At 36.0% G+C, this 27,763-nt stretch overlaps 1 protein-coding gene across 2 annotated transcripts in view; it reads left to right on the top strand.

Annotated features, from left to right (window-relative positions):
• The window catches only part of EML5 (EMAP like 5), a gene marked incomplete at both ends in the record, with an annotated part of 169,978 nt that overhangs the window by 54,322 nt on the left and 87,893 nt on the right, over positions 1-27,763 (top strand). For both annotated transcript variants that reach the window (XM_082681679.1, XM_082681680.1), the window contains 3 exons: positions 12,803-12,940; positions 20,637-20,893; positions 21,995-22,207. In XM_082681679.1, the coding sequence (XP_082537805.1) occupies positions 12,803-12,940; positions 20,637-20,893; positions 21,995-22,207 (608 nt within the window). The remainder of the gene's footprint in view (positions 1-12,802; positions 12,941-20,636; positions 20,894-21,994; positions 22,208-27,763) is intronic.

The raw sequence follows: 27,763 nt of genomic DNA on the forward strand, positions 1-27,763 counted from the left end.
TCCTGCAGCCACAGTACCCTGACCCCCAGCCTACTCCACACTATAGCCTTGTGCTAGATCTGGGATGAACACAACAGAGGAAGGGATGCAACCTCAGCCTGCTTCTAAGTGGAGCCGCAGATGCCTACACAGGCGGCATGTAGGTCCTCTGTGAGTGCACAGGCCTCATTTGCTTCAGCACTCACTTCCTTTGGGGCAGGGCACACACTCAGGGGCAACAGAGCCTGGTCAAGCCCGACCCTCAGGGCTTCTACTCCGACAACTGAGGAGCAGACCCTGTCCCTGACAGGGTGGCAATAGCCATGGAGCAGAGAGGGAGTCCTGCCTTATGCCCTGAACAGGCTTTAGATCCTCCAGCACCAACTGCCACCCCCCTCCCCCCCACCCCCACCCCCTCCCGATCAAGAGGATAATGGCCAGCATACCCTGAGGAAAGATGTGGCTTTCACACATCTTTATAGTTGTGCATTCACACCAAAACCAGCCCTTGCACCAAAGGCATTGGACACACATAGTCTGCACAGGGACACTCCCACATAAAAACATCCCTATAAGATTGTAGTCAATAACAGTCTCTCCTAAATTCATAGAGACAGAGAAAGTTAAGTAAAATGAAAAGGCAGACGGACTACTCCCAATTGAAAGAACAAGAGCAATTCCCTGAAGGAACAAATAATGAAAGAGAGCTCACCAGTCTACCAGACCCCAAGTTCAAAAAGGTGATAATAAAAATGCTAACTGAATTAAGGAGGATTATTGATAGGAAAGCAGATCACTGTAACAAGGAACTAGAAACCGTAAAGATAAACCAGTCAAAAATAGACAATTCAAAAAAAAAAAAAGGACAACTCAATTGCTGAGGTAAAAACCAATCTAGAAGCAACAAATAGCCAACTAAATGACACAGAAGAATGTGTGATCTGGAAGATAAAATAATGGACATCACCCAATCAGAACAGCAGAGAGAAAGACAAATGAAAAAAAAAAGCAATATATGAGACCTATGGGATAATATAAAATGTGCCAACCTATGCATAATAGGAGTTCCAGAAGGAGAAATGGGAGAGAAGGGGATCGAAAATGTATTTAAAGAAATTACAGCTGAAAACTTCCCAAACCTAAAGAAGGAAACATACACAGGTACAGGAAGCACAAAGGGTCCCAAACAAGATGAACCCAAACAGACCCACATGTAGACATATCATAATTAAAATGGTAAAAGTTAAAGAGAGGGTTCTAAATACAGCAAGAGAAAAACAAAGAGTCCATTACAAGGGAACTTCCATAAAGATAACGCTGATTTCTCTGCAGAAATTTTGCAGGCCAGAATGGAATAACATGATATATTCAAAGTCCTGAGGGAAAACCCTGCAACCTAGGATACTCTACCCAGCAAGATTATCATTTAGAATAGAAGGAGGGATAAAGAATTTCTCAGACAAGCAAAAATTAGAAGATTTCAGCAATACTACACCTATCCTGAAAGAAATATTGAAGGAGCTTCTCTAAATAGAAAAGAAGCAAGAATCTATAGGCAAGGGAAAAATCACAATAGGAAAGGCAATATATAGTAAGGATTGAAGGTCACTTAAATGAGCAAGATGTAGATGAAAAAACAGTAAAAAAAATTGTATAAGTGATTATGATTATAATAAACAGTAAAATAAAAGCATGAAAATGTAAAATAGAACATCAAAATTACGAAATGTGGGGGAGGGGAATATAAAATGTAGATCTTGTGTAATGTGTTTGAACTTGAATGACTGTCAGTTTAAAGCAAGTAGATATAGTTATAAGTCAACACACTAGAACTCTGTGGTAACAACAAATCAAAAACACGTAATAGGGGGACTTCGCTGGCAGTGCAGTGGTTAAGACTTCACCTTCCAATGCAGGGGGCCCGGTTTCAATCCCTGGTCAGGGAACTAGATCCCACATGCATGCCACAACTAAGAGTTCACATTGCCACAACTAAGGAGGCTGCATGCCACAACTAAGGAGCTGTTGAGCCACAACTAAGGAGCCCATGTGCCACAACTAAGGAGCCGGCAAGCCGCAACTAAGGAGCCCACCTGCTGCAACTAAGTAGCCCACGTGCTGCAACTAAGGACCAGGCAGGCTGCAACTAAGGAGCCTGCCTGCTGAAACTAAGAACCGGTGCAACCAAATAAATAAATAGAAAGATAAAGAAGGGCATTGTATAGTGATAAAGGAATCAGTACAAGAGGAGAATATTATACTCATTAACATACATGCTCCCAATATAGGAGCACCTACGTATATAAAACAAATACAGACATAAAGGGAGAAATTGACAATAACACAATTATAGTAGGAGACTTTAACACTCCACTGACATCAATGGACAGATCATCCGGACAGAAAATTAATAAGGCAACAGAGGTCCTAAATGACGTAGTAGATTAGTTGGACTTAATTAATATCTACAGGACACTACATCCAAAAAAGAGTACACTTTCTTTCCAGTTGTGCATGGAATGTTCTTTAGGATGGACCACACATTAGGTCAGAAAACAAGCCTCAGTAAATTTAAGAGAATAGAAATTATTTCAAGCATTTTTTCTGACCCCAACAGTATGAAACTAGAAATCAACCACAGAATGAAAAACAGGAAAAGAACAACCACTTGGATACTAAACAACATGCTACTAAAAATGCAATGCGTCAATAATGAAATCAAAGAAGAAATCATAAAATACCTAGAGACAAACAAAAATGAAAACACATCTTTACAGAATCTATGGATGCAGCAAAAACAGTTCTAGGAGGGAAGTTCATAGTGATACAGCCCTTATTCAAGAAACAGGAAAAATCTCAAACAACCTAACCTACCAACTAAAAGAATTGGAAAAAGAACAAACAAAACCCAAAGTCAGTAGAAGGAAGGAAATAATAAAGATCAGAGAGGAAATAAATAGAGATCAAAAAAACCAATAGATCAATAAAACCAAGAGCTGGTATTTTGAAAAGATGAACAAAATTGACAGACCTCCAGGCAGACTCACCAAGAAGAAAAGAGGATCCAACTAAACAAATAAGAAATGAAAGAGGAGAAATAACAACTGATACCACAGAAATACTAAAAAATCATAAGAGCATACTATGAACAGTTACATGCCAACAAATTGGACAACCTAGAAGAAATGGATAACAGTAGTTATCCATATAGCAGTATAACTGCTATAACTGAATCAAGAAGAAACACATAATTTGAACATACCAATCACTAGAAGTGAGATAGAATCTGTAGTAAAAACAAAAACAAAAAAGCAGCCTCCCTGCAAACCAAAGTCTAGGACCAGATGGCTTCACTGGGGAATTCTACCAAACATACAAAGAATTTATACCTGTCCTTCTCAAATTATTCCAAAAAATTGAAGAGAAGGGAACATTCCCAAATTAATTCTGTGGGGCAGCCATCACCCAGATACCAAAACCAGACGGAGACACTACAGAAAAAAATTACCAGTCAATAATCTTTGATGAATACAGATGCAAAAATCCTCAACAAAATATTAGCAAACCGAATCCAGCAATACATTAAGAGGATCATACACCATGATGAAATTGGATTCATTCCAGGGTCACAAGGATAGTTCAGCATACTCAAATTAATCATTGTGATGCACTGTATTAACAAAAGAAAAGACAAAACCCACATGATCAACTCAACAGATGCAGAAAAAGCATTTAAAAAAATTCAGTATCCATTCATGATAAAAACTCTCACCAAAGTGGATATAGCGGGAACATATCTCAACATCATAAAAGCTGCTTATGACAAGCCTACAGCCAATGTAATACTCAACAGTGAAAAGCTATATGCTTTCCCACTAAATTCAAAAACAAGACAAGGATGCCCAATCTCACCACTTCTATTCAACATAGTATTGGAAGTCGTAGCCACAGAAATCAGACAAGAAAAAGAAATGAGGTATCCAAATTATAAAGGAAGAGATAAAACTGTAACTATTTGGAAATGACATGATACTCTACATAGAGAACCCTGAAGTCTTCACACAAAAACTATTAGAACTAATAAATGAATTTATCATGGTAGCAGGATACAAGATTAATATACAGAAATCTGTTGCATTTCTTTATACTAATAATGAAATATCAGAAAGAAAAAATTTTTTAAAATTCCATTTAAAATCACATCAAAGAAAAAATAACTAGGAATAAGCTTAACGGAGGAGGTGAAAGACCTATGCACTGAAAACTACAAAATATTGAAAAAGGAAATTTTAGATGATTCAAAGAAATGGAAAAATATACCATGCTTTTGGATTGGAAAAATTAATATTGTTAAAAATGTCCATACGACCCAAAGCAATCTACAGATTAAATGCAATCCCTATCAAAATACCTATGACATTTTTCACAGAACTAGAACAAATAATCCTAAAATGTATATGAACCCAGAATTGCCAAAGAAATCCTGAGAAAAAAAGAACAAAGCTGGAGGTATAATCCTTTCAGACTTCAGACTATACTACAAGCTGCAGTAATCAAAACAGCATGCAACTGACACAAAAACAGACATAGAGATCAATGGAATCGAATAGAGAACCCAGGAATAAACTATGCACCTGTGGTCAATCTACGACAAAGGAGACAAGAATATACAATGGGAGGAAAGATAATCTCTTCAACAGGTGATGTTAGGAAAGCTGGACAGCTGCATGTAAATTAATAAAATTAGAACATTCCCTGACAACATATACAAAAATAAATTCAAAATGGTTTAAAAACCTAAGTGTAAGACACGATACCATAAAACTCCTAGAAGAGAACATAGGCATAACATTCTCTGACATAAATCAGAGAATTTTCTCTGTTTTCTACTGAGCCCACGGGCCGCAACTACTGAAGCCTGAGCACCTAGAGCCTGTGCTCCACAACAAGAGAAGCCACTGTGATGAGAAGCCCTTGCACCACAACGAAGAGCAGCCCCCACTCACTGCAACTAGAGAAAGCCCGTGTGCAGCAACAAAGACCCAATGCAGCCAAAAATAAATAAATAAATAAATTTATTTTGATAAATTTAATAAATTTAAAATAATAAATAAAATAAAATTATTTATTAATAAATAAATTTATTTTAAAAAAAAGAAGCTTACGGTCACCAAAGCGGGTCGGGGGACAAATTAGGAGTATGGTATTACCACATACAAACCACTCTACATAAAATAAACAATAAGAATTTACTGTATAGCACAGGGAATTATATTCAATATCTTATAATAACCTATAATGGAATATAATCTGCAAAAAAAATAATAACTGAATCACTATGCTGTATACCTGAAACTAACACAATATTGTAAATCAACTATACTTCAATTAAAAAAATGCAAAACCATTCTTGGCTTGTAGACTATACAAAGACAGGCAGTGGGCCCAGTGTGGCCCACAGTCTGTGGGCATAGAAAGTCATCAGGAAGTATCATGTTTAATGTTGAAACACTGAAAGTTTTCCTTTAAAATGAGGAAGAAGAAAATGGTGCCCACTTTCACCATTATATTTTTCATTATTTTATTCTTCACTGTTATATTCAGCTACAGACTAGAAGTGTTTGTCAGCACAGTGAGCCTAAATATATATATATGTGTATATATATATGTATATGTGTGTATATGTGTATATATTTTCAATAGATGTATATATATAGAGAGAGAGAGAGAGAGCGATTTTTGAATAGAAAGGAAGAAACAACTGTCATTTGCAGGTGTTATAATTGTATATGTAGAGAATTAAAAGGAAAATACAGAGAAACTATTGGAATTAAAAAGAGAATTTAGCAAAATTCCTGGATATAGAAACAATATACAAAATCATAGAAAACAGCAAAAACAAATAGAATTTTTAAAAATAAGATACTGCTATAAAATGTTTAAAAATATACTTAGTTTTGCTGATCTTTTCCTAACCTTTGAGAGTAGATGCTCGTTCATTAAGTTGTAGCCTTTATTTTGATAATATCTGCATTTAAATTTCTCCCTAAGTACTATTTCAGCTATATCCCACAAGTTTTGATATGAAATACTTCTGTTGTAATTTATTTCTAAAATGTTACTAGTTTTCATTAGAATTTTGGTCTTTGTCCTTTATGTTATTTGGAAGTGTAATACTTAACTTTCAAACAATGGGCATTTTTTACTTCTTGTTACAGCTTTCTAACATTAGGGTCTGGAAAAGACTAAATTTGCATAATCTGAAGTGTTATTCTTAAAAGACTAAATATGGTGTATACCATACACCACTATACTATATATGTATCTCGCCTTTAATCAGGGTAGAAATCATCCACCTAAAATGAATGATTGGAAAAAATTAATGTTATTACATCGTCTTAAAAATAAAAGATTCTGGTATCCTGCCCACTGCTCCCACAGTAGGAGCTGGTTCCGAGGACTCGCCTTTAGAGAGTAATATGATGTTGAGACCACCTGGACCGGAGACTCTGCTTCATTATCTTCAAGGCAAGAAGAGGCAGCATGACAGTGGCCCTGTTGGTAGAGGACTTGATTTGGCACCTGAGTCTACTTCTTACACCCTGTGTACCTGGGGCAAGTTTTCTGGTTGCTCTCAACTTCAGTTTCCTCATCTGGCTAATTGGAAATACAGGGCCCCAGCTCATCCTCCCACAGCCCCCAGTGAGTAAGGCAGAAGAATATTCCTAGAGCTGGGGAGAGAGCAATGTTCTGCAGAGCCAGACAGCTCAGAAACAGTCAAACTTTTCTCTAGGCCAAAAGGTCAGAATCAGAAAAGTCTGAATGAAAAATTCTGCACCAGAAATTCTGAGGTGCAGCCCAGCAACCTGTGTTTTCACAAGCCCTCCAAGTGGTTCTGATGCCCTAAAAATTGAGAGTCACTGATCCAATCCATTTTGTTGCTTTGCTCCATATTCGGCTGAGTCCAAAATAGCCGTATGGCTGACAAGGTCTTGGTGCTCTGGCTTGCTGTCAGACCTGAGCCTCGGAGGTGGGAGAGCCGAGTTCAGGACATTGGACCACCAGAGACCTCCTGGCCCCATGTAATATCATTTGGCAAGAGCTCTCCCAGAGATCTCCGTCTCAACGATAGACCCAGCTCCACCCAACAACGAGCAAGCTACAGTGCTGGCCACCCCATGCCAAACAACTAGCAAGACAGGAACACAACCCCACCCATTAGCAGGGAGGCTGCCTAAAATTATAAGTTCATAGACACCCCAAAACACACTGCCGGACACAGCCCTGCACACCAGAGAGACAAGATCCAGCCTCATCCATCAGAACACAGGCACCAGTCCACTTCACCAGGAAGCCTACACAAGCCACTGAACCATCCTCATCCATTGGGGGCAGACATCAAAAACAATGGGAACTACAAACCCGCAGCCTGCAAAAATGAGGCCCCAAACACAGTAAGTTAAGCAAAATGAGAAGACAGAGAAATATACATTAGATGAAGGAGCAAGGTAGAAACCCACCAGAACAAACAGCTGAAGAGAAAATAGGCAGTCTACCTGAAAAAGAAATCAGAGTAATGATAGTAAAGATGATCCAAAATCTTGGAAATAGAATGGAGAAAATACAAGAAACGTTTAACAAGGACCTAGAAGAACTAAAGAGCAAACAAACAATGATGAACAAAACAATAAATGAAATTAAAAATTCTCTAGAAGGAATCAGAATAGCAGAATAACTGAGGCAGAAGAACGGGTAAGTGACCTAAAAGATAAAATAGTGGAAACAACTACTGCAGAACAGAATTAAGAAAAAAGAATGAAAAGAAATGAGGACAGTCTCAGAGACCTCTGGGACAACATTAAATGCAACAACATTCGAATTATAGGGGGTCCCAGAAGAAGAGAAAAAGAAAGGGACTGAGAAAATATTTGAAGAGATTATAGTTGAAAACTTCCCTAATATGGGAAAGGAAATAGTCAATCAAGTCCAATAGGTGCAGTGAGTCCCATACTGGATAAACCCAGGGAGAAACATGCACCTCAATACATAAGACAAGAAACATATTAATCAAATTATCAAAAATTAAATACAAAGAAAAATTAAAAACAGCAAGGGAAAATCAACAATTAACATACAAGGGAATCCCCATAAGGTTAACAACTGATCTTTCAGCAGAAACTCTGAAAGCCAGAAGGGAGTGGCAGGACATATTTAAAGTGATGAAAGGGAAAAAGCTACAACCAAGATTATTCTACTCAGCAAGGATCTCATTCAGGTTCGACAGAGAAATTAAAATCTTTACAGACAAGCAAAAGCTAAGAGAATTCAGCACCACAAAACCAGCTCTACAACAAATGCTAAAGGAACTTCTCTAGGCAGGAAACACAAGAGAAGGAAAAGACTTACAATAAAAACCCAGAACAATTAAGAAAATGGTAATAGGAACATACATATCAATAATTACCTTCAATGTAAATGGATTAAGTGTTCCAACCAAAAAACACAGACTGGCTGAATGGATACAAAAACAAGACCCATATATATGCTGACTACAAGAGACCCACTTCAGACCTAGGGACACATACAGACTGAAAGTGAGGGGATGGAAAAAGATATTCCATGCAAATGGAAATCACAAGAAAGCTGGAGTAGCAATTCTCATATCAGACAAAATAGACTTTACAATAAAGACTATTACAAGAGACAAAGAAGGACACTACATAATGATCAAGGGATCAATCTAAGAAGAAGATATAACAATTGTAAATATTTACACATCCAACATAGGAGCACCTCAATACATAAGGCAAATGCTAACAGCCATAAAAGGGGAAATCGACAATAACACAATAATAGTAGGGGACTTTAACACCCCACTTTCACCAAAGGACAGATGATCCAAAATGAAAATAAATAAGGAAACACAAGCTTTAAATGATACATTAACCAAGATGGATTTAATTGATATTTATAGGACATTCCATCCCAAAACAGCAGATTACACTCTCCTCTCAAGTGATCATGGAACATTCTCCAGGATAGATCATATCTTGGGTCACAAGTCAACCCTTGGTAAATTTAAGAAAATTGAAATCGTATCAAGTATCTTTTCTGACCACAGTGCTATGAGACTAGATATCAATTACAGGAAAAAATCTGTAAAAAACAAAACAAAACAAAAAAAAAAATGGAGACTAAACAATACACTACTGAATAACCAAGAGATCACTGAAGAAATCAAAGAGGAAATCAAAAAATACCTAGAAACAAATGACAATGAAAACACGACAACCCAAAACCTGTGGGATGCACCAAAAGCAGTTCTAAGAGGGAAGTTTATAGCAATATAATCCTACCTCATGGAACAAGAAAAATCTCAAATAAACAACCTAACCTTACACCTAAAGCAATTAGAGAAAGAAGAACAAAAAAACCCCAAAGTCAGCAGAAGGAAAGAAATCATAAAGATCAGATCAGAAATAAATGAAAAAGAAATGAAGGAAATGACAGCAAAGATCAATAAAACTAAAAGCTGGTTCTTTGAAAAGATAAACAAAATTGGTAAACCATTAGCCAGACTCATCAAGAAAAAAATCAAATCAGCAGAATTAGAAATGAAAAAGGAGAAGTAACAACTGACACTGCAGAAATACAAAGGATCATGAGAGATTACTATAAGCAACTATATGCCAATAAAATGGGCAACCTGAAGGAAATGGACAAATTCTTAGAAAAGCACAATCTTCTGAGGCTGAATGAGGAAGAAATAGAAAATATAAACAGACCAATCACAAGCACTGAAATTGAAACGGTGATTAAAAATCTTCCAACAAACCAAAGCCCAGGACAAGATGACTTCACAGGAGAATTCTATCAAACATTTAGAGAAGAGCTAACACCTATCCTTCTCAAACTCTTCCAAAATATAGCAGAGGGAGGAACATTCCCAAACTCATTCTATGAGGCCACAATCACCCTGCTACCAAAACCACACAAGGATGGCACAAAAAAAGAAAACTACAGGCCAATGTCACTGATGAACATAGATGCAAAACTTCTTAACAAAATACTAGCAAACAATCCAGCAGCACATTAAAAGAATCATACACCATAATCAAGTGGGGTTTATCCCGGGAATGCAAGGATTCTTCAGTATAGTAAATCAATCAATGTGATACACCATATTCACAATTTGAAGGAGAAAAACCATATCATCATCTCAGTAGGTGTAGAAAAAGCTTTCAACAAAATTCAACACCCATTTATGATAAAAACTCTCCAGAAAGTACGCATAGAGGGAACTTACCTCAACATAATTAAGGCCATATATGACAGAGCCACAGCCAACATCATTCTCAATGGTGAAAAACTGAAACCATTTTCACTAAGATCAGGAACAAGACAAGGTTGCCCACTCTCACCACTAATATTCAACATGGTTTTGGAATTTTTAGCCACAGCAGTCAGAGAAGAAAAAGAAATAAAAGGAATCCAAATCGGAAAAGAAGAAGTAAAACTGTCACTGTTTGCAGATGACGTGATACTGTACGTAGAGAATCCTAAAGATACTACCAGAAAACTACTAGAGCTGATCAATGAATTTGGTAAAGTAGCAGGATACACAATTAATACACAGAAATTTCTTCCATTCCTATACACTAATGATGAAAATCTGGAAGAGAAATTAAGGAAACACTCCCACTTACCCTTGCAACAGAAAGAATAAAATATCTAGGAATAAACCTACCTAAGGAGACAAAAGACCTGTATGCCGAAAACTATAAGGTAGTGATGAAAGAAATTAAAGGTGATACAAACAGATGGAGATACACCATGTTCTTGGATTGGAAGAATCAATATTGTGAAAATGACTGTACTACCCAAATCAATCTACAGATTCAATGCAATCCCTATCAAACTACCACTGGCATTTTTCACAGAATTAGAACAAAAATTTCACAGTTTCTGTGGAAACACAGAAGACCCCGAATAGCCAAAGCAATCTTGAGGTAGAAAAACGGAGCAGGAGGAATCAGGCTCCCTGACTTCAGACTATACTACAAAGCCACAGTAATCAAGACAGTGTGGTAGTGGCACAAAAACAGAAATATAGATCAATGGAACAGGATAGAAAGCCCAGAGATAAACCCACGCACATATGGTCACCTTATCTTTGATAAAGGAGGCAAGAATACACAATGGCAAATGACAGCCTCTTCAATAAGTGGTGCTGGGACAACTGGACAACTACATGTAAAAGAATGAAATTAGAACACTCCCTAGCACCATACACAAAAATGAACTCAAAATGGATTAAAGACTTAAATGTAAGGCCAGGCACTATAAAACTCTTAGGGGAAAACATAGGCAGGACACTCTATGACATAAATCACAGCAAGATCCTTTTTGGCCCACTTCCTGGAGAAATGGAAATAAAAACAAACATAAACAAATGGGACCTAATGAAACTTAAAAGCTTTTGCACAGCTAAGGAAACCATAAACAAGACGAAAACACCATCCTCAGAATGGGATAAAATATTTGCAAACGAAGCAACTTACAAAGCAGTAATCTCCAAAATATACAAGCAGCTCATGTAGCTAAATCTCAAAAAAACAAAAAACCCAATCGAAAAATGGGCAGAAGATCTAAATAGACATTTCTCCAAAGCAGATATACAGATTGCCAACAAACACATGAAAGGATGCTCCACATCAGTAATCATTAGAGAAATGCAAATCAAAACTACAATGAGGTATCACCTCACCCCGGTCAGAATGGCCATCATCAAAAAATCTACAAACAATAAATGCGTGAGAGGGTGTGGAGAAAAGGGAACCCTCTTGCACTGTTGGTGGGAATGTAAATTGATACAGCCACTATGGAGAACAGTATGGAGGTTCCTCAAAAACCTAAAAATAGAACTACCATATGACCCAGCAATCCCACTACTGGGCATATACCCTGAGAAAACCATAATTCAAAACCATAATTCAATGTTCATTGCAGCTCTATTTACAAGAGCCAGGACATGGAAGCAACCTAAGTGTCCGTCGACAGATGAATGGATAAAGGAGATGTGGCATATATATACAATGGAATATTACTCAGCCATAAAAAGAAACGAAATTGAGTTATTTGTAGTGAGGTAGATGGACCTAGAGTCTGTCATACAGAGTGAAGTAAGTCAGAAAGAGAAAAACAAATACCATATGCTAACACATATATATGGAATCTAAAAAAAGAAAATGGTTCTGAAGAACCTAGGGGCAGGACAGGAATAAAGATGCAGACGTAGAAAATGGACTTGAGGACATGGGGAGAGGGAAGGGTAAGCTGGGATGAAGTGAGAGAGTGGCATTGACATATATACACTTCCAAATGTAAAATAGGTAGTGGGAAGCAGCTGCATAGCACAGGGAAAGCAGCTCAGTGCATCGTGACCACCTAGAAGGGTGGGATAGGAAGGGTGGGAGGGAGATGCAAGAGGGAGGGAATATGGGGATATATGTATACGTGTAGCTGATACACTTTGTTATACAGCAGAAACTAACACAACAGTGTAAAGCAATTATGCTCCAATAAAGATGTTAAAGTAAATAAATAAATAAAAGATTCTATTAACCCTTGTCATTTTAAGCATTAAGAGTACTTCTGTTTCGTAGATAAGAATTCCCAGCCACAAGCATACAGTTAAAAATCTAGGTTTATCTTGCCTTCTTAAAATGAAATTATTATTTTAACCAACAGTTTTTTCATAGAGTCTGTCATTTTTTAAGCATATGTTAGTTAACTGTTCTTTTATTTTAATTAAATGTTACAGGATATGGAGCCTAGTTGATCACGCACTAATAGCAAGGTGTAATATGGAAGAACCAATTCGTTGTGCAGCTGTAAATGTAGATGGGATCCATCTTGCCCTTGGAATGAAGGATGGCTCATTCACTGTACTTAGAGTAAGGTATGTAATAGGGTAGAAGTAGAGAGAGTAAATTTCTGTTAAGTGAGATAGAGTGCATAGTACTTATTTTTACCCATTTCCTTTAACCCCCTCCCTTCTTATTAACATACATTTTCTCAAATATTAGTTTCATTAAGTATAAAAAATATGTTTTTAAAAATGGCTTTGTCAGAAAATTAAGTTAACTCAAAACCCTTGGTTTGGGGGATTAAGAATGCTTAGTAGATTAATGACTAAAATTTTGAGTTAAATTTGGGTCTTAATTTCCATTTCTTGGTAGTATTGATTTTCAGTAATGATCTTCTAACATAGAAGAGGGAGAATGAGACCTTGAAACTGTTAAAAATGAGTGAATGGTTTTGTTGTCATTTGCAGATTTATGCTTTGAAAAACATGCCTGCATCTCTCCCTTTGTTTGGGTAATTAGAAAAGTTTAAAGAATTTGTTAAAGCAGTTAGCATCTTTTGTTGGATTATAGATATGTTGGATTATTGCATTCAGTTGAATTCTATACAGCCATTTAAAAATTTGCTGTAGATCCACACGTGTTCACGATGACAAGTATCTATGAAATTTTTCACATCCAGTTTAATGCATCATAGGGCCATCCACCCAGTTGCCCAATCCAGAAACCATTGATTCATTTCTCTCCTTTGTCTCTCATGTCTAGTTAATCACTAAATTCTGGAGAACCTAATTCCTAAATAGCTCTCAAATTAATCTACTTCCTTCCACTCTCACCACTGTACTCTTTTATAAACTTTTGCCATGTCTTACCTGGATTGGTGGAATAGCATCTCAGCTGGTCTCCTTACCTCCTATTTTGCTTCCTCAAGTCCTTTTTAACACTCTACAGTTATAGTGATGCCTTTTAAAACACATTTGTTTGCATCCCTCGTCTTTCTAAAGTATGATAAAAAGCATCGCACTGTCCTTAGGATGAAGTTCATAATTCTTAACATAGCATATCCTGCCCATCTCTCTAGCCTATTTCTTTCTACTGCAGTCTCTTTCTTTTAGCATGTATAAAACATCTTTCATTTTTTCAGATACATCATGTTCTCTTGTACTTCTGAGCTGCTATAGATATGACTCTTCTTTCTGGGACAGGTTTCTATAATGAGATATGCTGAGATTTTTCTCTTAATCTAATTTTTTATTGTGATAAAACATACATAATATAAAATTTACCATTTTAAACATTTTTAAGTGTAAAACTCAGTGTCATTAAGTACATTTGGGTTGTTTTACAACCAAGAATTTAAGATGCATGTAAAACACCTGAGAATTTCTGTCAGATAGTTGGTATGCATTAAAAATAGTGATTGTTATTTTTTCGTTTGTACATTTACTTGTCCTTTCAATTATTGTATGCAAGAAACTGGGTGAATAAATTATCTCTAATAAGTCAGTATTTTAGCAACTCAAAAATATTCTTTTTTGGGGGTAAGTGAGGCATGCGTCGCACAGCTTGCGCGATCTCAGTTCCCTGACCAGAGATTGAACTCTGGGCCATGGCAGTGAAAGCCTGGAATCCTAACCAATAGGCCACCAGGGAACTCCCTCAAAAATATTCCTAATCCTTCTTAATTTACCTGGTCACTGTTTCTTCTTGGTTCGCTGTGTATATTCTCTGTATCATAGAGCAGAATTTATAAGTATAGCAGTAGTAAAGTGCCCTCACAGGAGTGATTATGTTATGACTAGAGGAACATAGCATAGATTAGAAACTAACACACTGATTCTTAAATTGGGGTACAAGGTGATGTGCCAGGGCAAAATCATATAACTTCTTAGAATGTCTCTTTTCCTTGTGATAAAAATGTTAAATAATTTTATATTAAAACAAACACTAATATCATGGAGTCAAATGAAAAATTGCAAATATTTTTCAAATTAGAAGATACATATGAATACATACAAAACTTTGACTGGTGGTGGGCTGCATGGTATTATCAACATCAAACTCTTCAGAGGCGCTAATTCATTCTCATAAGTAATTAGGGAGACTTCAGTGGAAGAGCTTGGTGAGCATGGTTAATAAATTATGCTGAAGATGGAGTAAGGTTTCCTGCAGTGTATGGGGTAGACTTAGTTGTAAAAATATTAACGTTGCCATTTTAGATTCTACCAGTCTCTAGTCAGTTGTCTTTTCTGACAGTGTCACTGCTGAGTTATATCAACTTTAAAAGGATTAGGACAATTTTTCCCCTAACTAATCACACATTCATTTAATTTTTTTCCAACATATTTATATTTTGTCTGCCTCATTTCATGGGAGTAATAAGTTCTGAAAGTTGTTTCCTGGCTTTCAAAAAGTAACTCTTTTATGTCCATTATTTTTTCACATCGAAGGTGTTTTTGTCTCTCTGCCCCCACCAAGAGCACTATTAAAACATGCTCAAATATGTCTTATCTTAAAATTCCTACCTCGAGCCTGAGGCCCTCTTTGGTTATATCACATCTCTACTCTCTTCTCTTTCACAGTAAAAATCTCAAAAACCTGCCTATTTTACTATCTCTCTTTCCTTCCAATTAACTTATCAACTTTCTACCCCCATTCCAATATAGCTTTTGCCTTCATCTTTAAATTGGAAAACCCTCACTAATAGTGCCCTGTAACTAAAACCAGGAGATATTTTTCAGTTCTCATCTAAATTGATTCTCAGCAGTAAATTTGACCCCTTGAACAACTTGCTCCTTCTCAAAACATGCTCTTCCCTGGCTTTAGATGTTAATTCTCTTTGTCTTTGCAGCCTCTGGCTCCATTTTCTTTATATGCTAATTATCTTCTGTCTACCCAGTAAAATTGAAGTCCCTCAAAGCTCAGATTCTAGGCTTTCTGCTCTTTTTTACTCTGTATTTTCTCACTAGGTAATCTCATGCTGCCTGTAGCTTCAGTTACTACCCATAGCCTGATGATCCCAGATGCATAGTTCTAGCCCTGTTATCGCCTCTAAACTCCAGTCATGCATATTCAGTTGCTTATTTAACATCACTTGGGTATCTCAAAGACATCTGCAATTCAGCATGTCCAAAGCTGAACCCAGCATCCCCCCTCCCAAACTGATCTTCTGTCTCTGGGCCCTGTTCTGTCCATGTTCTTGTATAAGCCAAAAACCTAGGCATTATCATTGATATCTCTCTCTCTCTAACCACGATTTTTTTTTTTTTACATCTTTATTGGAGTATAATTGCTTTACAATGTTGTGTTAGTTTCTGCTGTATAACAAAGTGAATCAGCTATATGTATACATATATCACCATATCCCCTCCTTCTTGAGCCTCCCTCCCACCCTCCCTATCCCACCCTTCTAGGTGGTCACAAAGCACTGAGCTGATCTCCCTGCGCTATGCATCTGCTTCCCACTAGCTCTTTGTTTTACAGCTGGTAGTGTATATATGTCAATGCTTCTGACTCACTTCATCCCAGCTTCCCCTTCCCCCCTCCCCTGTGTCCTCAAGTCCATTCTCTACGTCTGTGTCTTTATTCCTGTCCAGCCCCTAGGTTCATCAGAACCTTTTTTTTTTTTTTTACATTCCATATATATGTGTTAGCATATTTTTTCTCTTTCTGACTTACTTCACTCTGTATGATAGACTCTAGGTCCATCCACTTCACTACGAGTAACTCAATTTCGTTTCTTTTTGTGGCTGAGTAATATTCCATTGTATATATGTGCTACATCTTCTTTATCCATTCATCTGTCGATGGACACTTAGGTTGCTTCCATGTCCTTGCTACTGTAAATAGTGCAGTAGTGAACACTGTGGTACATGTCTCTTGAATTATGGTTTTCTCAGGGTATATGCCCAGTAGTGGGATTGCTGGGTCATATGGTAGTTCTATTTTTAGGTTTTTGAGGAACCTCCATACTGTTCTCCATAGTGGCTATATCAGTTTACATTCCTACCAGCAGTGCAGGAGGGTTCCCTTTTCTCCACACACTCTCCAGCGTTTATTGTTTGTAGATTTTTTGGTGATGGCCATTCTGACCGATGTGAGGTGATACCTCATTGTAGTTTTGATTTGCATTTCTCTAATGATCAGTGATGTTGAGCATTCTTTCATGTGTTTGTTGGCAATCTGTATATCTTCTTTGGAGAAATGTCTATTTAGGTCTTCTGCCCATTTTTGGATTAGGTTGTTTTTTGATATTGAGCTGCATGAGCTGCTTGTATATTTTGAGGATTAATCCTTTGTCTGTTGCTTCGTTTGCAAATATTTTCTCCCATTCTGAGGGTTGTCTTTTTGTCTTGTTTATGGTTTCCTTAGCTGTGCAAAAGATTTTAAGTTTCATTAGGTCCCATTTGTTTATTTTTGTTTTTATTTCCATTTCTCTAGGAGGTAACCACCATTTATAATCCATCACTACATCCTGTTGATTTTACTTACCTGATGAATTGTCTAGGAGCATTTTAGTTAAGGTTTGTGAATAAGATTAGAATGATAATATCTTTAACATATACTAAATACTCTATAATAGTATGGATTGTATAATACTGTATATTTCAGATCATTTCACTTCTTTCTGAAGTCTGAGCAACCACCATCTGTAGTAGTCTTCTAATTGGTCTTAATCCTGCTGTTATACTCCTTCAATTTGTTTTTTACTCTCGAACCAGATTAGTGATCTGATTGATTCATCCCACCCTAGCTTATATTTACAAGTTAAGGCCAAAAATCTTTAGATGTATGAGGACTTTTATAATTTTCCCTTAGTCTTCCTTGCGAGACTCTGGCTCACATCAAAGCCCCCTTTGCTTGTTTCAGTACCACTATACTGGGCTTCTCAAGCTGAGCTTGAATGCTTTCTCTTGCCATCAGCAATTTCACATAGTTTTAGCTCTGCTGGAATGTAGGCTTTTTCCTCCCAGTTCCTGTCTTCTGCTGAGCTAAGTCCCATTAATTCCTCAGAATGAAGTTTAAACTCCACTTCTTTTGGTCTGTTTCCTCTAACACCTTCACCTAGGAACGGTTCTTCTGTTATATGCTCTATCAATATATATGCTCTATTAATATTGTGTACTTTTACTTTTGTGATGTGTTACAGACTGATAATGTATGAGTATTCCCAGGCTTTGACCTCCCTCTGCTTCTTAAAGAAATCACAGAATTTGCATACCAGTTTCCCAGAAGACTTAATTCAGAATTTTTAGAAATCAATACATTTTCATCTAATAATAGTCTTTTTACCTGTAAATTTGTCAAAGAAACTTTGTCAGAGAAGATAGTTATAATTCATAGTGTTGATGTAATAACGTAATACGTACTATAAAACCAGTCAATCAGAATCTCTTTCCCTCACTGTTGGTTTCTTCTCTGTGTGCGTGTGTTGGTTGGTGGACAGGGCCACAGTGGTAGAAAGCAAGAGACAGCCTCAGATATCCACACTTATTTCTCTTGTTAACTGGGAGCAGTTAAGTCCCTAGAACAAAAAAGCTGTAAAAAAATTACCAAAATAATTCTGAAGAATTTTCCAGGAGCATTTTAACTAATGTTCATGATTGATACTGGAATGATTATATTTTAATAAAGAAGGTATAAAAAAGAAAAGCTTTCAAATAGTGTCTTAGATGTTTTCTTAAAAATCTTGCTCCATATAGATATAGATGAATGGCTGGATGTACTAATGGATGGCTGAGTGGATGGATGGATGAATGGTATGAAGAAAGGGAGGTAAGATGCATGGATTTAAATTAAAACTGAAAGGAAGAAGTCACTGGGAAAGGTAGAAGTAGCTACATTATTCTGTGCTTAGGAAGAGGACCTTGCAAGTTGCAGAGTCTAAGGCAAAAGTGACGTTGACCAGGAAAGCTCTTTTAAAAAGTACTTTTTTTTCCTTCATTTATTTTGTTTTGTTTTGTTCTGATTCCCTTTTGTAGTTAAGGGGATGATTTTCGTCTCTTTCTTTATATGATTAACACCAGGGTGAAGCCCAAGTTCCTTGGCAATGTATCAGATCTGTTACACACTGTCCTCAATTTATCTCTTTAACCCCATCAAGTCACTGCTTTTCCCACTTATCTTGTATCCACGTTGTTCAAATGTGCCATGTATTTGCATTGCTCATGCTGTGTCTTCTTTCTGGAAAACCTTCAATCTTTTATACTTAGCCAGCCCCTCAGGTCTTATGCTCAAATAGGTATCACTCTTCCTTGGTCCCTTCCTGCCTTTAGTCTTTTAGTTATTGATTGATTGATTGCCACGCTGGGTCTTTGTAGCTGTGCGTGGGCTTTCACTAGTTGCGGCGAGCCAGGCTACTCTTCGTTGTGGTGTGTGGGCTTCTCATTGCGGTGGCTAGTTGCAGCACGTGGGCTCAGTAGTTGTGGCACGTGGGCCCTAGAGCACGCAGGCTTCAGTAGTTGTGATGCGTGGGCTTGGTAGTTGTGATGCACGGGCTCTAAAGCACATGGGCTTCAGTAGTTGTGGTGCATGGGCTCAGTAGTTGTGGCTCGAAGGCTCTAGATCGTGGGCTCAGTAGTTGTGCATGGGCTTAGTTGCTCCTTGGCATGTGAGATCTTCCCAGACCAGGGATCGAACCCGTGTCCCCTGCATTGGCAGGCAGATTCTTAACCACTGTTCCACCAGGGAAGTCCCCTGCCTTTAGTCTTAACCATTTTTCAGTGTTTCTTATAGAACTTCACACATAACCTTTTGAGCACTCACTACATTTTCTCAATTATAAAGTATAATTACTTTATCTCTGTCTCTCACAGAAGATGAGTTCATCTTTGTGTGTCATGTGCCTAAAACGTTAAATACTTAATGTTACTGAAAGAAATATGAGTTTTATTGCTTTAAATTGTCCATTTAGAAACTGTAAAAATTGGGAAATAACCATTTAAGCTTTTATTCTTGAATTATCTGTTGATAACGTTTCAGATGGGTAATGCAAAATTTATTTGGAAAAAGTCCCTGGCACTAGTTAGAAATAGAATTCTCACTTCCTCCTGCCCCTTCTCCCTTGCTGCCTCTCTCTTCTCCGCCCCTCCACCAACTCCACATGTTTGGAAACTCAGTAGTGTTTAACTAAGTGTTTACCCATTTTTATGGCTATTACCAGTACCTGTTATTTTTCTGGAAAGTCAGTTATAAGGCATCATTAAAAATATTTAACTTTGCTGGCTGACATGGTCGCTAATTGGGAAGAATTTGTATTCTATTAAAAAAGGTCAAAGAGGTTGAAATAAAAGTAACTAGTGGTATCTATGTAAAGATATATATTCAAATGTATTACTGAAATAATACAAATCAATTTCTCCTTTCTTTATTTCCTGGATGCAATTTTATGCATTTGCTTCATTACAAAAATTTAATTTGAAAATCATGGCTTTTATAATTAAGCATTTTTCATAAACTCAGTACTTATAAGGAACTTCATCATAAAAATCCATGACTTTATTTCCTTTATTGTATGACTCCAGAAATTTAGTATGAATCTCTGAACTACTTAAAATTAAGTAATTTAGGAACTGAAATTTAGCATTTTTCTCTACTTCCAGCATATATTGTCCTCATATATTTCTGTTAGGCAAAATTATTCCTGAGTTAATACTACTTGTCTCATTTACATTTGTTTTATGGTTTATAAATACTTGATACAGCCTCACAGTCATTTTAGACACATTTGAAAACTGAACTAATTCTGTAGTGACTTCTTTGTTTATGGTCTCATTTTTTTTCTCTTTACAGAGATATGACGGAAGTTGTACATATTAAAGATCGGAAGGAGGCAATTCATGAGTTAAAATATTCACCAGATGGAACTTACCTTGCTGTTGGATGCAATGACAGCTCAGTTGATATTTATGGAGTTTCTCAGCGTTATAAAAAATTTGGGGAATGTGTTGGATCACTTAGTTTCATCACTCACTTGGACTGGTCCTCAGACAGTAGATATTTACAAACAAATGATGGGAATGGTAAAAGACTGTTTTATAGGATGCCAGGTAAAAATTTCCTATAAATTATTTATAATTTGTAGATTTTTAGTTTCTTTAAAATATCTTAGAATTTCATTAGAGGCAGAGTGTAAGTTACATTTGATTATAGGAAATCAAAGAAGATACAAGCTAATATTTCAGGCATTGTGATCTTTATGGCTGCCTTATCATTTGAAATCCTTTTGGTTCTTAATTAAAACTTAATTGCTTGGAGGAGCTAAGACCTATTTTATGTTGAAGTCCATGCCATATGAGTAGTATATGGTAAAGTCCTAGTGTATATTAGAAAGTCAAAATGCCATTTTTAATGGGTACAACTAATTAACTAAATACAACTGATACAGATGTCTGACTATAAATTGGGTTTTTGTTGTTATCTCAGACTTTGCAAATATTAATAATATAGCTAACAAACTAATTTTGAAAAACAGAATTTTTATCAAAGATTTAAAAAGAGAAGAATAAAAACAACCATCAAAATATTATCTCTCAGCCCTTTATTTAGTATGATGTTTAGTGAATTAGTCACTATATTAAAATAGCTTATTTAACAAGAGTAGCTGCATATTTAAATTAATGCATCTCTCCAAAATTTTCATTAACAATCTGTATGTAATGAAGATTGACTGAATCCTGAAGTCCTGTTACCTAACATAAATGTATTACTTGTCACTCATCCTTCCTTTGTGATCCTTTCAGTTATCTTTCTCAACTGTGTATCTTCTTAGGTTTCTTTTTCAATATCTGATTTGCCACTTTTGTATAGCTTTTACTTTTCCTTCTAACTTACCCCATTGTGGCTGATCTGTAGCATGATTTTAATAGGGTTCAGTTTTACTGTCCACATGCATGAACCTGCTAAGCTACATCATCATCAAATCTGTATGTCTCTGAATCAGCATAATTTTGGTAGTGGCTTTTTAACAACTCCTTGCACTTAATTTCCTCCTTTCCTTACTATATTCACTTACCTATTCATGTATTATCCTTTAACAGGATGGAGAAGATATTTAAATTTTGGAGTTTACCATGTTATCAGTACAGTTTATGCTTGAGTAAAAATCAAAGGAAATAACTTCTTAAATTAATACTGTGATTTATTTTTAGGAGGAAAAGAAGTGACAAATAAAGAAGAAATAAAAGGTGTTCATTGGGCTTCATGGACATGTGTTTCAGGCCTTGAAGTAAATGGAATTTGGCCCAAGTATTCAGATATCAATGATATAAACTCAGTAGATGGAAACTATACTGGCCAAGTTTTAGTTACAGCTGATGACTATGGAATTGTAAAATTATTTCGATATCCTTGTTTAAGAAAAGGTATCTTTTCTTTCAAAATATTATTAATTAACCTCTGTCTTATAAAAGACTTAAGTTCTGGGCTTTCCTGGTGGCACAGTGGTTGAGAGTCTGCCTGCCGATGCAGGGGACACGGGTTCGTGCCCCGGTCCGGGAAGATCCCACATACCGCGGAGCGGCTGGGCCCATGAGCCATGGCCCCTGAGCCTGCACGTCCGGATCCTGTGCTCCGCAACGGGAGAGGCCACAGCAGTGAGAGGTGCTGTTGGTTTGGTGAAGGATTTCATGAAAATGAACAGAATTATTTATAGTATTTTGATAATTCAGAAATTATTGTCATATGTTACATTTATTTTGGGATATGAAGTTTTTATTAGAAAATTATTTTTGAATTCATATATTATAAATGGGCTAATACTTTACCTCTTTCTTTTTAAAGAATCATTTTTCTCCCCACTTCCAGAATTGCTTCATATAGTTGGGATATACAGTGATAGTTATACTTTTTTTATGGCTTATTATCTTTAATCATTTAACTTGTTGAACATATATCTTTTAGGAGACATTTTTCTTATGTCATTTTCTCAAGAATTCTGATGAAGTAGTCAGCTGTGCGAGTACAGGTCACAGTTTGGAATCTATTGGTTTGTTTGTTGGTTTTTATCTGAGAGTGTGTTTTTGCTTAAAATCCTTAACATGTATTGTTTTGACATTTATTTTTCATAACTGGGGGTGGGAGAAAAATAAGTGGTCTTATCACTGGTTATTTTCTATATATAATATGTATCACCTCTCTTTCTTGGATCTCTTATAAAGTGATGATATTAATCATTCTGTTAATAGACCTGAGAATAATTAAATGAAATGCTCTATTAGTCATTTATTTGTTCCATGCCTTGTTCCAGAAGGTATTTGAGTCAGCTTATAACAAGTCCATAAGTACTAAAATAATTATATGAGTAAATAATTCATACCAGGGGAAGTATAAATAGAAATATTATATTAAAATCAGATAAAGAAAATGTTTGACATTTTCTTCTTCAGTAGTCAAACATCAAAATTGAATCTGAGCTTCCTGGAAACCAAAAATAAAATAAAGCAGGGCACAAAATAATTTTCACTTTAGCTATTTAAAAAAAAAAAAGCATACTTATTACTGCTCAGAGAAAGCCAAGTTTCTTCTGAGATTTAATTTTCAAAGAACTCTCTCATAATATAGGGCCTTATATTAGGTGCACTGAGTGTATTCATAGAGTATCAACATCTATAGCAGATGCAGTCATGATTTTTACCCGGTTAATAAAAGCTGTTGGACAAATGTTAAAATGCAATTTAGTAAAAAGGTAATTTTGGAAACAGCAGAAATAGTTTTATTCAAATAGTTTAGGTAGTCCCCTTGATGTTAAACTTAAGGGCGCAAGTTTCCCAGAAGTCTAGACTGGTAATTGCTATATCTCTACAGTAAAGTGGTGAGTTCCAGATCCTACCAGCTATGCCATGTTGTCACTTCCTGCCTGCAACATGTCAGCTTCCTAGGTGCATGTGAAAGTACCTCCATAAGTAATGCTAAGGGTGTTAATAAAGGCTAACAAATCTCTAGCAATTGAAGTACCGTATTTCTGGATCCCACCACATAGCCAGGACATGAGAGTCACCAGGCACAACAAATTGTATTGTGACTCAAAATGATACTTGCCTAGTTAGAAGGTGTGAGATTTAGTAAGATTAACCATGGTGATATTAATCTTAGACATTGCTTCTACTCACTGTTTCATACACTGACCTCTCTGCAGAAAAAGAGTAATTTTCTGAGTTTTCATAGTCAAATGCATGGGATTTACTCACAAGCTTTATCTTCTGCAACAGGGAAGACAATATTTTTGTTGCTCAATAATTTTGTTTCATTTACAAAATGTGTAGTAGTCTTCTGAATTGCTGTAGGAATATTTTACCAAAGTCTTTAAGAGAAGTTAGTCTTGTTCAGTTACTGCTTCAAGAATATAAATTGTTTTTCTTATTTTCTGTTTTTTTTAGATTTTTGTTAGACATTTATTTTATGGTAAGGGTTTTTATTTCTAGGCACTTGTGAGTCAGCTTGAGACTATTGGTAGGTAATTGGGAGAGAAGAAGACAAAGATTAGTAGAAGTATTTTAAGATTCTGTATTTATTGAATTTACATAGTTGCATAAAGCTAGTAGTATTACTAGAAAAACTCTCTTTTAGATTAGTTATGAAGTTGTACATTATTTCATTACAATAAGTTGTACTATTGATCCAACTTAAGTTTGAGAAAAGATTGTCTGATGTATTAATGTACTTTAGATGTCCACTTAAGTAATATCCATTACATTCTAAGAAGTGAAGCTTTTACAAAATGTGGAAAGAAGTTAAATAATAGAAATAGCTTACGTTATAGAATCATTGTAATTGCAGCACAAAATGTGTGAGATTAGCCCAGAATGTTCCTCTTCCACATTTAGCCCCCTCAAATCCCAGGCCAAAGGAGTATTACTCCTCTTATTTTTTTTTTTTTTTTTGTCCATTGTTATCCTCTTTCTTTCTAGATTCTCCTGCTCTTGACCATAATCTCTCAAATAATCAGACTGTTCCCAGGCAGCAGCACAGAGGCTGTGGTGGTGGGTGAGAAGGTGGGGTGGGGGAGGATGGAGAGGTGAGGGCATGGTTGCTTTAATCTGACACCTTCATCACTGTTAATAATTGCCAAGACTCTTTCAGTACTTATTGACAAATGAACATTTCTATTTGGTAAAAATATTTTTTAGATTCCAGAAGAAAATTCATTGGAAAAACAAATATCAAACAATAAAACAGATTTGTGATGGGGAATTATTCAACACCGCTTTTCTAAGATTCTGAGATTTCTAAGATATTGTTGCATGTAGCTCTAGTGTATTTGTTTTTCATTGCTGTAAAATACTTGTGAAAATGTGGTACAGTTCATGTGTTTATTCTCCTGTCAGTGGACATTTGGGTTCTTTAGTCTTTTGCTATGATATACAAGTTTCCAAAGATGTATACTTAGGAGTGAAATTGCTGGGTCATAGAGAATTTATAAGAAAATGCCAAATTGTTTTCCACAATGGTTATACCATTTTACAAACCCTGTTGATCTACATCCTCTTAAGCACTTGACATTGCCACACTTTTTATTTTTGTAAATCTAGTTGGTGTAAATGGTGTCACATTGTCTTAATTTACATTTATCTAATTACTAATGAGATTGACCATCTTTTCCAATATTTTTTGATTCTCGGCATTTCCTCTTCTATCAAACACAAGTTCATATCTTTTGCCTATGTTTTAGAGTTATTTCTTTTATTGTTTTATAGAAATAATTTTATATACTATAGATACAAATGATTTGTAATTTTTATGGATTACAGATGCCTTTTTTTGAGTTTGTTAGTTATTTTTTTTAATGATGTCTTTTGTCGACTAGTTTTTATTTCAGTGTAGTCAAATCAGTTTCTCTTTTTTTTTCTGAACAATGCTGTTTTATGTATTAAGGAATTCTACTTTTTACTAGGGTCAAAAAAGATATTCTCATATATTTTATATCTAGAAGTTTTAAGGTCATCAAAACATTGTTAAATGGGAAAAAAATCTTTTGTCATATTGCTACAATTTATTGAAGAGATTTAACTCATATTAACTTTGTGTTAAAATATACCCTAAAATAAATTAGAAAAGACATGGGATCATTGAAGCATAAATATTTCAGTCTATTGCTTTATCCTCACCAAGAATTATCATTCTGTTCTCATTTAAATTAGGAATGCTTCTATGACCATTCTAGCTTGCTTTGATAAATCTTTTCTCTGAGATGTTAGGCCTAATTGATGACATACTGTTTAGACCTTAAATGTTCTTTTATCATTTCCTATCATATGTCAGTTTTTAATAATGAAGGGACTTTGAGAGCTTATAATCCAATTTATACTAAAATGGAAATGGAGTCTAAGAGAGGTTAACTGATGTGCTCAAGCTCCTGTGCTATTAAGTAGTCAAGATGACACTCAAACCTAGTCTTTTGATTTCAACTCCAATACTCTTTACATCAGACTTTTTGTCCCCTTTAATGAATTGTAAGTGTTGGAGTTCATGCCCTCTCAGTCTCCTTCACTACTCTTCTTCCCTCCTCTACAATCTAGCATTTCAACTCAAGTGTATAGGCAGAGTAAGGGAAAATATGATCTTTCTTTTTTTTTTTCCTTTCTTTCCCTTTCTTCAGATACCTAATGAATGTTTGCTATGTATCAGGCATTAGGGATGTATGATAAACAAGATACAATCCTGCCCTCAAGGAGCTTATAGTTTATTAGAGGAGTTAACAAGTAAATAGACTATTACATTTTTTTTTTTTTTTTTTTTTTTTTTTTTTTTTTTTTTTTTTTTTTTTTCTTTTTTTTGAATTTTTTTGAATTTTATTTAATTTATTTTTTTATACAGCAGGTTCTTATTAGTCATACATTTTTTTTTTTTTTTTTTTTTAACATCTTTATTAGGGTATAATTGCTTTACAATGGTGTGTTAGTTTCTGCTTTATAACAAAGTGAATCAGTCATACATAAACATATGTTCCCATATGTCTTCCCTGTTGCGTCTCCCTCCCTCCCACCCTCCCCATCCCACCCCTCCAGGCTGTCACAAAGCACCGAGCCAATATCCCTGTGCCATGCGGCTGCTTCCCACTAGCTATCTACCTTACTGCGTTTGTTAGTGTGTATATGCCCATGACTCTCTCTCGTCCTGTCATAGCTCACCCTTCCCCCTCCCCATAACCTCAAGTCCGTTCTCTAGGAGGTCTGCATCTTTATTCCTGCTTTACCCCTAGGTTCTTCATGACATTTTTTTCTTAAATTCCATATATATGTGTTAGCATACGGTATTTGTCTTTTTCTTTCTGACTTACTTCACTCTGTATGACAGACTCTAGGTCTATCCACCTCATTACAAATAGCTCAATTTCGTTTCTTTTTATGGCTGAGTAATATTCCATTGTATATATGTGCCACATCTTCTTTATCCATTCATCCGATGACGGGCACTTAGGTTGTTTCCATCTCCGGGCTATTGTAAATAGAGCTGCAATGAACATTTTGGTACATGACTCTTTTTGAATTTTGGTTTTCTCAGGGTATATGCCCAGTAGTGGGATTGCTGGGTCATATGGTAGTTCTATTTGTAGTTTTTTAAGGAACCTCCATACTGTTCTCCATAGTGGCTGAACCAATTCACATTCCCACCAGCAGTGCAAGAGTGTTCCCTTTTCTCCACACCCTCTCCAGCATTTATTGTTTCTAGATTTTTTGATGATGGCCATTCTGACTGGTGTGAGATGATATCTCATTGTAGTTTTGATTTGCATTTCTCTAATGATTAACGATGTTGAGCATTCTTTCATGTGTTTGTTGGCAGTCTGTATATCTTCTTTGGAGAAATGTCTATTTAGGTCTTCTGCCCATTTTTGGATTGGGTTGTTTGTTTTCTTGTTATTGAGCTGCATGAGCTGCTTGTAAATTTTGGAGATTAATCCTTTGTCCGTTGCTTCATTT

The sequence above is a fragment of the Grampus griseus genome (genome assembly GCF_964374135.1).
Source record: "Grampus griseus genome assembly, chromosome: 2".
Taxonomy (NCBI): Eukaryota; Metazoa; Chordata; class Mammalia; order Artiodactyla; family Delphinidae; genus Grampus; species Grampus griseus.